We start from the raw sequence: 14844 nt of genomic DNA on the forward strand, positions 1-14844 counted from the left end.
GGGTTCAATAAACATGTGGTGGTGCTCAGCCTCCCCATGATCCTGTCCACTTCCTCCGGAGTCACAGAATCAAACTCCTCCCAGGTGATATCGACAAGACCACCCGTGTCCTGATCGTCAGACTCTGCCCAGTCAGAGTCCAGACCGGTCCGAATCCGAGCGATTTTGTCCGACAGATGTTGGTTAAACTCCTCGGCACGGCCCTGCAAGGGATCCTCCCTCACCTCCTGATTTAGGAGGGAGCGAGTCACCCTAAACAGGGCGGCCGGGCGATTATCTGCGGACGCGATAAGGGTGGCGAAGTGGTTAGACCTCGCCTCCCTTATCGCAGCGAGATAAGACCTAATGTAGGCTCTTAGTCGCAATCGGTCGGATTCGGATCGGCTGGACCTCCAACCGCTCTCTAGGCCCCGTCTCCGACGCTTCATCTCCCGAAGCTTTGCAGAGAACCATGGAGCTCGACGGGATCTGCACCGGGTCAGGGGCCGCAGGGGTACAACTCGGTCAAGAGCCTCAGTGGCCGTCCTTTCCCAGGCTTCCACTAAGGCATCTGCCGAGCTGTGAGCAAGGGAGGCAGGTGGGGACCCCAGAGCTGCCTGGAACCTCTGGGGATCCATTAAGCGTCTGGGGCGGTACCATTTAATTGGTTCCAAACACCCACGGCGGGGGGTGGCAAAACGGAAGACCAGCCATGTCAATTTCTCCCAGAGAAAGAACAAGAACGTTGCCCAAAAAGTGTTGAAAGTGTCTAAAGATTTGGAAAAACTTAAAACAGAACATAACTAAACATTCAAATCAATGTAGTGTTGTGCAAATGTGGCTGAAATATTGGTTTCTACAGTTTGGATGATATCATAGATTAAATCCTTCTGCCAAATTCTAAAGTTCCTCAGGCTGACCAGTTCTGACTACAGAATTATGTTGTATCTCTTGATAATTGTATTTATACTGCAATAACAGGCTATTATACACAAAAGGAGATGCATAACAATGTAATTGATACAGTTCTCTTTTGGACTAAATAACTGTACTTGGATATCATAGATTGCTCATAATTAGATCAGAAAAATTTGAATGTCATGGCTGTTTTTAACAGACACTGCCTTTTGGATGGCCAAATAATCTGCTCAGTAGCTGACATTTTATCTAGGCGTATATCTGAATATCTGAATTGAATCTGGATATCTGAATTGTGTGGTGATTTAAAAGTGGAGTGACAGCAGCTGAAGCACATGGTAATGGGGTACCACCTTTGGTTGAGGAATATCTGGTAGCACTGCCCTGGTGATGGCCACAGAGCTGGTTGTGATGCTCACTCAGATGGTGATGACAGCAGTGGGTTTCAGGTCTAATTCTCAATCTCCACCTGAACAGTGGTGGTGATGGTGACCCAGGAGACAGTGCTTAGTGGGACCAGGAGTGAACTGGCTGGAGGAGGGCTGGCTGCATTCAGCAGCTGTCATAAGACTTGCACCCTACAGTTAGACTCAGAGGAACCTCAGTGTTGGTGTAAAATGAAATTAGAGATGACCTTGGGGAAGGTATGAAAGAACAGTTAAGGAGTGATTTACAGCAATATTACACAGATTGAAGCAAATTTGAGAAAGAAACTCAAAATAACTCTGCCTTAATTTTGTTTGACATAAGGGGACAGAGAGAAATGGGCAGGATTTCAGGGCAGTGTTTAATGCATCCTTGAGGAAAGCGAAAGAAATCATCCTTCAATTCAACAATGCTGGATTATGTTCATACAGCCCCCAACTTTTCTTTTAGGGAAAGTGATTGAGAAGATGGTTGCTTTGCAGATCCAGAAAATTCTGGAGAAAACATTAGCTGGACCCTAGTACGTGGATGGCATAGATTATACTTGTAGATAGCCTTCGTTGCAACTGGATGGGGGTGATGCATCCATTCTGATCTTCCTTGATTGCTCAACAGGTTTTAATACCATCAATCATGGTACCGTATCATTTTTGATTGGCTTCTGAGTTAGGTGTGAAATGTTTCTCTATCCTTTTGTGTTGATTCCAGTCAGTGTAGATGGGGAGAAAGGTGTCTAGCCATAGATCCCTCCTTCTTGAATCTTCTTAGAGTTCTACATCCTCTCCTTTTATGTTTAATATCTACATGACGCCACTGGGTTAGATCATTATCTTGGGATTAAAAATCATCACTTTACTGTTAATACTTAGAAATGCATCTCTATCCTTGGCCAACCAAGCTGTTAAGACCATTTCTTGGTGTCTGGAGGCTATGGTGGTTTGGATAGAGAAAAATAAACTTTGGTTTAACCCTGCCAAGCCTGAGTGGCTGAGGGATTTGGGGATTCCTTGATCTGAAGATGTCCATCTTTACTTTTGCTTTGGTTGCACTCCCAGATAGAACTGGTATGCAGTTTGAGAAGTCCTCTTGAACTCTCTGTGGTGTTTAAAACCAGGTGGCAGTGACGACCAAGAGAGTTTGTTGTAAATATTCTTGGATCAGGAAGACCTGTTCATACCCACTAATTCCTTGTTATATCCTGCTTGGACTATAGGTAGTTGTTGACTTATAACTATTTGTTTAGAGACTTTTCAAAGTTACAGTGCAGAAAAAAATACTTTCACACTTATAATTATTGCAGAATCCTCATGGTCATGTAATCAAAATTCAGGCATTTGGCAACAGGCTTATATTTACAACAGTTACATTGTGCCAGGGTCATGGGATCACCATTTGCAATCTTCCCAGTGCCTTCCAACAAGCAGATTTATTTAGCATACGACATACAAGTCCAGGGAGGCTACTATGTTATACATGTGATAGACCTTTTGGCAGCTGACAGTTGCTAGTCCATTTGTTGCACCACTGCACCACAAGAAGGCGAACTAGCTTCATACCAACTGCCCTGCAGGATTGTCAAAGGAACTTGACTTATCCAGGGCTTTCCTCCACTGTTTCTCGCCTATTGCATCTGGACAGATCCAGCACTGATTCCAGCTCCCAACACAGAATGCAGCCAGCAGTTTCCCACCATTGAAATGGTGTACTTATCTATCTATCTGCAAATAATGATTTCGAACTGCTAGGTCGGCAAGAGCTAAGGAAAAGTGATGGGAACTTACCCTATCTCAGGGAGCTGGACTCAAACCAACAGAGTTCTGGCAATTGCTCAGCACATCCAGCATCATTAAGCCTCTGTGCTGCTGTGTCCCTTCGTACAAGCAAAGTCAATAGGGGAAGCCAGATTGTCCTAATGACCACATGATTCATTAACAACTGCAGTGTGGTTGCCACTTAACTGTGGTAAAACAATATCATAAAATGGGCAAAACTCATTTAACAACTGTTTTACTTAGCAATGGCAATTTTGGTCGCAATTGTGGTTGTAAGGACTACCTGTATTGCAATGGGTCCTATATGGGTTGCCCTTGAAGACTACTTGAAGTTACAGTTGGTCCAGATGCAGTATTATGTACCGTTATAATTATACTACACCATCAACACCATTACTCTGCAAGCTGCACTGGCTCATTATAGGCCTTCGGGTACTATTCAGGGTGCTAATTACCATTGTATAGCTCTTCATTACATTAAGCAGAGTTATTTACAGGACTACTTATTTCTTATTGTTCCTGCCTGTTTCTCAAGATACAACAGAGTGGGCATACTTAAAGTCCACTCTATGAATCAGGGTCATTGAGTGATGTGCAGGAGACCTATCATTTTGATTTCAGCACCTATCCTTTGGAACAGCATACCTCCAGTGGTTTAGTTTCATTCAATATTATGGTTTTGGGGGTTTTATGTTCTTCAAAGGGTTTTTCAATGTTTTTGATCTTACGTTAGCTATCAGTCACAATTTATAAGTTGATGATCGTGCAAATTGCACAAATGTGCATACATCTGTATATATAAATAAATTGTCCCTATAGTTTGGGAGGGTTGAAGGCAATATTCCTTCTACTAAAAACTTTCAGTCTTTGATAGAATTCTAATGTGTATGTATCCCTTTGCTTTTTAAGAAAACTTACTTCTGATATATTCTTTATATTGAAAAGAAGCATGTGTGGGAGTAAGAAACTTCCCTTTATAAGGATTTGCATAGTCCATAGTGTATTTTGTAAATTGTATTTGTTTTTAAAATAATGAGAAAAATTCATAGGTGCTTGACAGAGTTCTAGCTGCTAGATAAAGGTAACTCTTATAGGTTATCTTTTTGGAAATGCAGTGCTTTTTAAAATATCATTTAAAATGTATCTGTTCTATATCAGTGTACATATTGGTGATAATCCATAAAGGTACCCTATAGGAATCTTTTAGGTTTTGTGTTTTATCAGTTTTAATGCAAGCTGTTTTTTTCCCAATTTTCATAGATGCAATGTTTCTCCTGTTGAATTATAAGAGCTTGACTCACAAATGCTAATTGGATTGTAAGCATATAATTCTAATTTAGCATATAATTCAAATCAGTGCTTGGATTCAGTTTAATTACCATCAGGCATGTCATTTTCAGCATTAGTCTAGTAACGTGGCATTATCAAACCATATATCATTTCATTGTTTAGAGAGCAAAAAGAGGTCACCAAAAGTATTCTAATTTCAATTGATTAAAATATCAAGTGGACTTTTCCAGCAAGGACAAAGTACAAGGATGTAATATAGAGAATTCCACTAAACAGGTTCATACCTTTAAATTCTTGGGGGTGGTTTTCTGTCCAAGGGAATCTGGAGGGCCTACTAGGATCAAAATCTTCAACAGCTATAAAGCAATTATTATTTATTATTAAAGGAACCAGCTATTATTGGAAGTCTTATTTTTCCCCCAAACTGAAACCTTGGCCCAAGTATTGTGCAGAATTGAGGTGTGTCTCTATGTTGGAAAGAATGTTTTGAAATAAAGCAGACCAAATTTCTAAGGTCTTTACTCATTAGACCCAGAGTAACAGCTAATGCTTTTCTTTGGTTAGAAACATGAATGCCTAAAGTTGAAAGCAAGGCATGGAGGCTGATGTTAAACTACTGACTAAAGCTTCAGGTTTTTTTCTCTCAGGTTTACTTCTAATAATATTGGGTGATTATTTTCCATCAAGCTGGAATAATATTACTGCGTACAACAAACTCTAATGGCATGTGGATTATCTACTAATTGTAGACAGAGATGTTTAAAATCTTTGTTTTAAAGAGTAAAAATGTCTCAATCTAATATGTCTCCAAATTATTCTAAATATTTAGTTAACAGTTTCAATAATAATGAAATATTCACCTGCAATACTATCCTTTGTTTTCTCTACAGAAAAGACCATGGGGTGCATTAAGAGCAAGGAAGATAAAACTCTTACCATGAAATATAGAACTGAGAATACTCCGGAGACAATTACCTCCCATGCCAGCAATTATGGATCCGATTCAACCCAAGCTAATCAGTCACCTGCAGTAAAAGGATCATCGGTTAATTTTAATAGCCATTCCATGACTCCTTTTGGTGGGTCATCTGGTATGACACCTTTCGGAGGAGCATCTTCTTCATTTTCTCCAGTGCCATGTCCATATCCTAGTAGTCTAACAGGTAAGCATAGTCAGATAGTTACCATTAGATACAAAAAAAACCTTCAGTAGTACTGAAGTAAGAGTTGTACGTGATTTAGTCTAAAATGTGTTATGTTATTAAAAAATGTGTAAGTTTGTACAAAGGTCAAGCAGTACTAGAGAAAAGCTTGATTTGCTGCAAACAGGAATGAGTATCCTGTGCTCCAAGCAATGTGCAAAAGATGATTAAAAAATAAATACATAAATTGTACAAAACAATTTTCTGCACCAACAGTTGTACTGATGGTTGACTTGTCTTTAGTACATTTATCAACTTCCCAGGTTTTATGTAAGACTGATGCTTAGTTACTTACATGAAAAATTCTTCAGGATTATCCATGAATTCATACAGGTTTTACATTGGTGCAAACTTGAAAATTCATAGAATTTAAAGTTTTTCAGCAGAACCATGTCCTCTGTGAATATCATGCATGTCTGGGTGTAGATTCCATTAATGATAATCGCCACTAAGATGAAACCAATGATTCCTTTAATTATAAGGGGAAAAAACCAAGGTCACTTGACCATCTAAAGAACCTCAGTTATGAATAATTTTCATGATGTCAGAATTTGGCTGCCAAGGTTAACAGCAGAAACAACATTCTGCAAAAACTATGCAGAACAACTTGGGGAGCTTCAGCTCCAACTCTTCAATGCGCAGCCCTTGGGCTTTGCTACTCTGTAGCGGAATATTGCGCACCTGTATGGATAAACAGCCCACATACAAGACTTGTCGATGTTCAACTTAACCATACGATGAGATTAATTACTGGCTGGGTCATGGCTGCCTGTACTGAACTTTCTCCCTCCAGCTGTGCTGGTGTGGCTGTGCACCAATGAGTCAGTAGATATGGCTATATAATTAATCCCACTTAAACTCTTCTTTCCCTGCTGTGTTTACCTTATGAACCTTTTTTTTGCTATTTTTATTTATGGTGTTTGTATGGCACCTGATGTAATAACTCACTTCAGCACAGAGCACTTTGTTGTGACAGCATGAAGCTGATAGTCTCCAGACGCTCTCACAGGGTGAATTAGAGGAAATTGAGGACCAGCCCCTAGAGTTGGAAATGACTAGCACGCGAGAGAGCAAGCTCTGGTGGTCTCGGCGTTTCGGCGAAAGGGCAGAGGGAAATAGAAAATGGAGGACACCAATGGCCTCTCCCAAGGGGAAGAAAAGAAAGACGGCACAGTGTTCACCAAACAGTAAGGAAGATAGAATCAATATACAAAAACAACAGAAAATTGACGGTTTCTGTCAGCCTATACCATCTGCAGTGGGTCATGCATTCTCCCCACTTCTCCTGCCGGATAGCTGCGAGGCTTTGGCATTGTTTGGGGATTCTTCCCTGGAGTGGGATCTGCGGGCGCAGGCTGAGGAGAGCCAGTTGAGAAGCCAGTTGAGAGGCTCGATAATCCCTCCGCGTAATTGGATGACAAATGACTCAGCGGTTTTAAGTGAGTCAGCTCCAAGCCAGGATAAGGGACTAGAGTTGGAGTTTGACAATCATAGTGGATCAGCTTTAGGGCTTGAAAACCAGCTAAGTGATAGCATAATGGATTTTATCAGCCGGCACAGCATGCTCACTTCTCAGACAGTCTGGGCCATTTTTGTCCAGTTTGCAGAGGTGCGTTTAAAGTTGGACTCTGTGATCAATCTTGTTGTTGCGGTACAGATGGAAAAGCCGCAGGTAATTTCAACTGGTTGCCAGACAGAACGACCTGGTCAGATATCATCAATGGTGCGAACGAGGGAAGGAGTAAGTAGACAGCATATTGGCTGTAATGGCGGGAAAAAAGATGGTGAGCTGGATGGGCCTGAAATCCCACGGCACAGGTGTGTGCGGGGAAGCAGGCGATTGTTGAAGGAGCAGATTGTATTGAACATATATAATTCTGAGACAAATGCGGGTAGATGGACTTCAAAAAGACGGATAGTGACCTCCTTGTCACAGCTTACTCGGAGTAACAAGGGGGCAATAGATCTGGTAGCATATGAATATCTTCCACAATGTGATAATTATTCCAGAATTCTTCTTAAGTTCAAACAACAGCTCTTTCCAAGTCTGCTCACGCGAATGAGAGGATTCTTGGCTTTTTACCAGATTTTACCAACCCGAGTTTTTTCTAGTAGCGAAGTCATCCCATTGATCCAAAGAGCCCCTAGGGAGAGTGGTGCAGTGCATGGGACAGCTGACTTGAAAAGTAAACGAAATAGGGAAAGTAAGTTACCGTAACTGAAACAGGGAGGAGATCTAGCATTACAAAGGAAACGTTGGCTGAGGTTTTGGTTCCAGCTACTGTGAAATTTCCTTCAATTGGCTTAATGTAAGATGAGATATTTGACTCTGCCTGCTTAGAAACTTTTTCTTTACTTTCATTAACGGAGCAGCAAGAAGTACTTAAAAAACTTAAAGAGACGAGGAAGTTGCTGAAGCAGACCATTTCCTCTGCCACCCCTTTGGTGCCGATGGTTCTGTCCCCATTACGTCATGACGCAGTTCCGGAGAGTCAGCAGCTTATAAGTTCGGGAAGCCGCATATCTGCGTCTATGCAGCATAAAGTGCCAGAGACAGCTGACCTGACAGTGCAAAATGCTGTGGGACGAACACCGGAGATGGAAGGTACCCAGGAAGGAATCTCCCACTCCTCCTCAGTGGCAAAAATGATACCAAGAAACGACGCAAGCGCAGAGCCTCAAGTAAAATCATTTATTGTGGAGGCAGAGATTAATAGAACTTATCGATCTGCAAGCCTAAAAGCAACAGGCAAAGAAATGATGCCTAAACAGTCTTCTATGGAGCCCAGGCAATTAAATGGGTGCGTGAGCGTAAACTGGGGAGGACGGGTGGAAGAGATTATTCAAGAAGCCTGACTAGGAAACAATCACTTCCTCTCATGGAATGTGGCAGGATGGAGAGGGAGTTGGTGTACAGATGATTGTATTAAATTTTTAAACAGGTATTATGTAATTGCCTTGCAGGAGACCTGGGTTAGTGGTGATGAGGCCCCAATTGAGCTCTCTGGGTTTAATATTTGGCAGCTGCCAGCAAAGAGGGTAGCTATAAAAGGAAGAGCTTCAGGAGGGTTGTGCATTTTGGTAAAAGCCAAATTAGGTTGGAAGGGAAATGAGATATGCTCGTGTGCCAGCCCTTTATTTTTTCAAGCAATCCATTTGGCATATGGAGGGAAGTCAATGGTATTTATAAATGTGTATGTCAATCCAGCAATGGGCGATCTGTGGGAGGCACTAGAAGTAAAGATATTAGATATACGTAAAAAATTTATAAAAATACCTTTAATTTTGGCAGGAGACTTTAATGCCCGTGTGGGTCCTTCATTGGAGCCTTTTGTTGAAAATGGTACAATTCCAGATGGTTATTTACATAACCAACAATTATGGGACTCCCAAGAAAAAGAATAACGATGGGGGGAAATTTCTAACAATGGTATACAACTGTAACCTTCAAATAGTAGGCCAGTACACAGAGGTTAGAAGGTACCCCATAACCTTTGTTTGGTCCCAAGGCATGTAGCTCTATTGATTACTTCTGTGTTTCTCACAGTTTAGTGGCAGGGGCTACTTCAGTCTTGACGTCACCAAGGCCAGAAAGTGATCATCTTTCGATTGAGATGTCCCTGGCACTCCCCTCTGATTTAAGGAAAAGGAACCAAATAATTCAACAAATAGGCTTCAACTTGGATATAGCCCAGGAGAGAAGGTTAACATGGAAGAGGGTTGATGGGAAAGCAGTGACAGAATTTATTAATTCATCACGAATGGAAGCCCTAGCGCATATATGTTCAAATAGTACGGGTGAACAAGAGCTTGTAGTATATTTTGTGGAAATATGTCAGAAATTGAAGCATTTTTTCATGACTACTAAGTCAATGGGCCAGTTTGATTCTAGTTACTCAACATGGTTTGATAAAGACTGCAAGGAAGGGAAAAAACAACTTAGGAAATCACTGAGGAGATACTTAATGAGCCCGAATATGGAATTACAGAAGAAGTATATTATCATGAGGCAGAAATATAAACAGCTACTGAAGAGGAAAAAGGCTTCTTATATTGACGACTTATTGGCTGGCTTAGAACAGGCGGCAAAGCTGGCCTCACCCACAATCTTCTGGTTGGGGGTCTCAAAAATTATTAAAGATAGAAAACCAATAAGTGACCCAAATATTACTGCAGAAAGTTGGGAGAGGCATTTGGTCACTCCAGCAGTTGCAGAAAGCTCTGATGAAGTGATATCCTCTCTGAGCTTGATACAGGGATATGAAGCCTTACCCCAGTGGGCAGAAGTGTCAATCACAGAGGTGAGGCATTTAATTTCTTCCTTGAAGACAAACAAAGCTCCAGGACAGGATGCGCTCCCAGCATCGCTATTTAAAGAAAACATAGCCTTTTAGGCACCTGTCCTGGCGGGTCTCCTTACTTTTATTAATAGAACAGGGCAAATTCCTGCCAGTTGGCATACATCAATTATTGTTCCATTACATAAAAAAGGCTCTAGAGACAATCCGGATAATTTCTGGTTAATTAGTCTAATTGATATTTCAGCAAAAATTTATGCTAAGTATTTGCTTCATAAATTAGAAGACTGGATAAAGAGAAACAACATTCTAGCTGAAGAACAGTCTGGCTTCAGGAGCGGAAGATCTACAATGGACAACTGTTTTGTGTTGGACCATCTAATAACAAAGTTTAAGTTTTGGAAAAAACCATTGTACGTGGCATTTATAGACCTGAAGGCAGCCTTTGATACAATTGATTGATCAATTCTATGGGATAAATTAGAGGCCATTGGAATAGAAAAGAAACTGCTATATTTAATTAGATTGTTATAAATGGAAATGCAATTCCAATTAAGAAGGGCATAAGACAAGGTTGCATTTTAGTCCCAACACTTTTCAATTTATATTTAAACAATTTTCCAAAATGTCTGGAAGACTTATCACTTCATGGGCCTAGTATAGGAACAAGACAGGTAAATTGCTTGTTATATGCCAATAATAAAAGGGACGCGGTGGCTCAGTGGGTTAGGACGCTGAGCTTGTCGATCAGAAGGTCGGCAGTTTGGCGGGTCGAATCCCGAGTGCCGCGTAGCAGAGTGAGCGCCTGGTACTCGTCCCAGCTTCTGCCAACCTAGCAGTTCGAAAGCATGTAAAAATGCAAGTAGAAAAATAGGGACCACTACGGTGGGGAAGGTAACAGCGTTCCGTGCGCCTTTGGCGTCCAGTCATGCCGGCCACATGACCACGGAGACGTCCTCGGACAAGCGCTGGCTCTTCGGCTTTGAAACGGAGATGAGCACCGGCCCCTAGAGTCGGAAACGACTAGCACGCATGTGCGGGGGAACCTTTACCTTTACCTTATATGCCAATAATATAATTTTGCTGTTGGCCTCACAGTTGGGGCTACGAAGGTCACTAGGAAGGTAGGCAGCATATTGTATAAAAAATCGTTTGACAATTAACATAGAGAAATCAAAGGTAATGATATTTATCAGGCAACAAAAGATGAGGAGATGGGTTTTAAATGGCAGAATAGAACAAGTTCAGTCATTTACCTATTTAGGGCTAGTATTCCAGACAAATGGTAAATGGCATAAGCATGTAAAAGCCGGAGCTCAGAAGGCCGTGGCTCGGATGGCCCAATTAAACAAACGTATTTTAGAGAAAACTCCATCTTCATTAACCCCAGTGCTAAAGGTCTTTCAAGCGAAAATTGAACCAATACTTACCTATGGGGCAGAAATATGGGGATCAGTTAAGCTGCCTGGGCAGGAAATTCCTCAAAATAAGTTCTTGAGGAGAATTTTGGCAATGTCCCCTGGAACCCCACAATGCGTAATAAGGGCAGAAACGGGAGTCCATGCGATCGGCACTAGAGCCATGCTGAAGACCGTTTATTATTGGCTAAGAATATCCGAGATGGAGGAAGGGAGGTTACCTAAGCTAGCGCTAATGGATCAGATTGTTTCAAGTAACAAAAATAATTGGTTATCAAGAGTTTTGAAGCAGGTATTTAGTTTTGGTATTCTGTTAAATTGGCAGCAGTATGATCATAGGCAGATTCAATTTTGGATTGCACAGAGATTTAAAGACATAAGTGCACAATCAGACAATGCACAGGTGACAGTAGCAAAAGTTTGCCCCTGGTTATCGACTAATAAACACATTTTTAAAATAGAAAAATATTTAACCTTGCCTTTATCTCCCATCATAAGGAGATTTTTTACAAAATTGAGATTGGACCAACTTCAAACAAACATGCTTTGGGGCAGATATAGGGGGATTCCTGTAAGTGAAAGAGTCTGTTTATGTGGGACAGGGGAAGTTCATGTCCCATGTAATTTTTGATTGCCCCCTGTATTCAGATTTGAGGGAACATCAGTAGGGCAGGATCTTTTATACTTGTACCCCTCTGTCTAAAGAGCGCTTCTTGCATCATTGCCTGTTAGGCTCTAATTTGCAGTTGGTGAAATGGATTGCCAAATATGCTGTAAAGTTGACGGAAATAAGAACAAAGTTAGTGCAGCAGAGTGTGGTAGATTGTAGGAAAGATCACTTGATTTAAAAATGTGATTTTAAAAGTAGTTTTAAGACTGTTTGGGACAGACGCAGGGGTGACATTGTAATATAATTTTAAGCATATTTAGCCTGTATCTTAAATCATTGTATTCTATCCTGATTTTATTTCGATTGTATTTTGTTTCAGTTTCATTTTAAATTGTATTTTATCCAGTTTTATTTGAATTGTTTTTATCAAGTTTTAGTGATATTTTGTTTTTGGAACGTGGCACTTTGATATGGCCCAAGGGCTAATCAATAAATAAAGATGATGATTAATTACTGGGTGCATAAAATCTACACCTATTCACTGGCTATCAGTTCTTAGCCATATACACCCCCCCGCACTTAACGACGACAAGAAGCTCTCATTCGGGAGTATAGTAAGGTCCTGCTAAACTCCTCCCTCCCCATTCATGGTTATACCTCTGTTCTCTTAAGATGCCGATTAAAGTCAAGAAATCCACCACTCTTCACAGTGCTTAAGCTGCTGGATGAACATCAGAGCACCACACAAAAGTGGATGGAAGCATGGAATAGCTATACCTCCCAAGATATTTTCGAGCATATTAATCCTAATAATATACCTCCAGGGTTCAATTTACCCCGACACATATGGGTGATATACAATAGAATTAGAACGACTCATGGGGTGTGTGCCGACTCTTTGTATAAATGGGGAAAGACATCTTCAGCGCAATGTGATTGCAGGGCTCCCTGACAGACTATCCAACATATAGTGAGGGAATGCACTAATAGAAAATACCCAGGAGATTTTAAGGACTTCCTCTGCGTAACAATGGTAGCTACTGACTGGATTTCCGAACTCGACATCAAACTCTGAAATGTTATTTCTGTTTTCCTCTTAGGTTTTATTACTGCTTTTTAAAAATTGTTTTAACTGTTTTAACTTGTAAATATGAAATGTTTTTAATATTGTGTGTAACCAGCCATACACTAAATAAATAATGATGTCCTATGTGATTCAAAGTGATGGTTGGTTAGCCACCTTGTTATCTTGAGCAGGGGATGATATTCATACATAAGACATAAGAATGGGTCACTCTACTACACAGGTGTCAAACTCGCCATGTTGTGACATATTGCAACTCTTTTTGCATTGCCAGCAATGGGGTGGGTGCAGCTTCAGTATGATGAAACCAGTCCGTGGGCTGGCAGTTTGACACCCCTGCTCTACTAAATGTTGCAGCTCTCCAAGCCCAAAAGTTAAAGGATAGCATTGAATAAAATATGTAATGTTGAGGCAATTTTTCAACATACCTTTGGCACAGAAGTATTGTGATGAAAGACTGATGATTTTGCCATCACTCGCTGTTATATCCAGCAGGTATTGCATTTTTAATCAGGTTTTTTTACAAAACACTATTCACAGAAGTTCCACACATTTGAATGGAAAAGTCAAAAACAAGTGTTCACACCTTTAAAATACCTCAGGTTTTTCTTTGTAAATAAAAGCCTAGTGTATTTTATCATTTTATTTTGTCATGCTTGTATTTTGTAACACAACATAATTTTCAGTAATATAGATAACTGAAATTTATTTATTTCATCTTAAAATCATCGAAAGTCATTTAAAAAATGTTAACAATAATCTTAAAATTTCCCTATTTTGAGTTGCATTCTTTGATTTAGTCTGCAGCTAATTTATTTTATACAAATGTGTGTAAGAAATCATTTTTTTCCAAAAATGTACAAATATTGATAGACTTGACTATTTCTAGATCAGAGGCCCCCAACCTTTTGAGCACCAGGGACCGGTTCTGTGGAGTAAGATTTTTACGTGGACCAGAGGGGGCGTGGCGTGGTTTTGCTTGTATCCAGCAGATGGGGCTTCACTTGTTTGCGCAGCCCGGTTGCTGCTATGCCACAGCCTGATTGTACAAAAAAAAATATGCATGGATTAAACATGCTAGTTACTGAGGAAAAAATCTGAAAATGAAACATTTTGGTACCTAATAATCATGATTTATGTCATAATGAAGCCAGCATGCAGTAAACTAATCTCAAGCATGGAATAGAATGCAGGGAGCTCAGTGTTCTAGATTTCTTCAGACTTGAATTTATGAACATCTCTTGTAACAGCCTAATATGCATTTGTGCTCAAGGAATTACCTCATAATTTGAGAAACCTCTATCAGCCTCTAATTAATCTTTTTACTAAACTGCAAAGCTTCCGAAAACTTTTCTGTGGCAAACTTCCCAACATCACCACTATTCCGCACACACGCCAAACAACACACACACATACTCTCACACATTATATTTGGACCCTACATTAGCTGGTTTGGAATTTTGCTATGGTAGCAGTAATAAGAAGTCCATTTACAGAAATGATCATCTATAATCGACGTAAGTGTTTAGAAAAAAATAAATATGGTGAAATGTTTTGGTTTTTGCAAACCCAAACACTAAAAATGCTTTTAAGGAAAAGTCAAATTAGATAATTAACTCTTTCCATATGAATGTCTTGGTTTAAGTGCAGCCAAAAAGATTCCTAAATGGGAATGTTTGTAGTGTATGTTGAATTTCTAATAATTCAGAACCCGGTTTTCCATCAGTCCTTAGGGATGGAAATGCTATGAGCTATTCCATCTCTTTCAATTAATGGAAGTACACTCCCTCAGGTCTGCTTTGCTGCATGGGGAAGTTCCTGGGAGGGGTGAATGAAGGATGCCATGC

The 14844-nt window shown here is 40.4% G+C and overlaps 1 protein-coding gene across 2 annotated transcripts in view; it reads left to right on the forward strand.

Annotated features, from left to right (window-relative positions):
• The window catches only part of YES1 (YES proto-oncogene 1, Src family tyrosine kinase), a 52246-nt gene that overhangs the window by 14472 nt on the left and 22930 nt on the right, over positions 1-14844 (forward strand). For both annotated transcript variants that reach the window (XM_083359368.1, XM_083359367.1), the window contains exon 2: positions 5276-5548. In XM_083359368.1, coding sequence (XP_083215494.1) covers positions 5284-5548 — 265 coding nt within the window. In that variant the 5' untranslated portion in view covers positions 5276-5283. The remainder of the gene's footprint in view (positions 1-5275; positions 5549-14844) is intronic.

Source organism: Vipera ursinii, assembly GCF_947247035.1.
Source record: "Vipera ursinii genome assembly, chromosome: 3".
NCBI lineage: Eukaryota > Metazoa > Chordata > Lepidosauria > Squamata > Viperidae > Vipera > Vipera ursinii.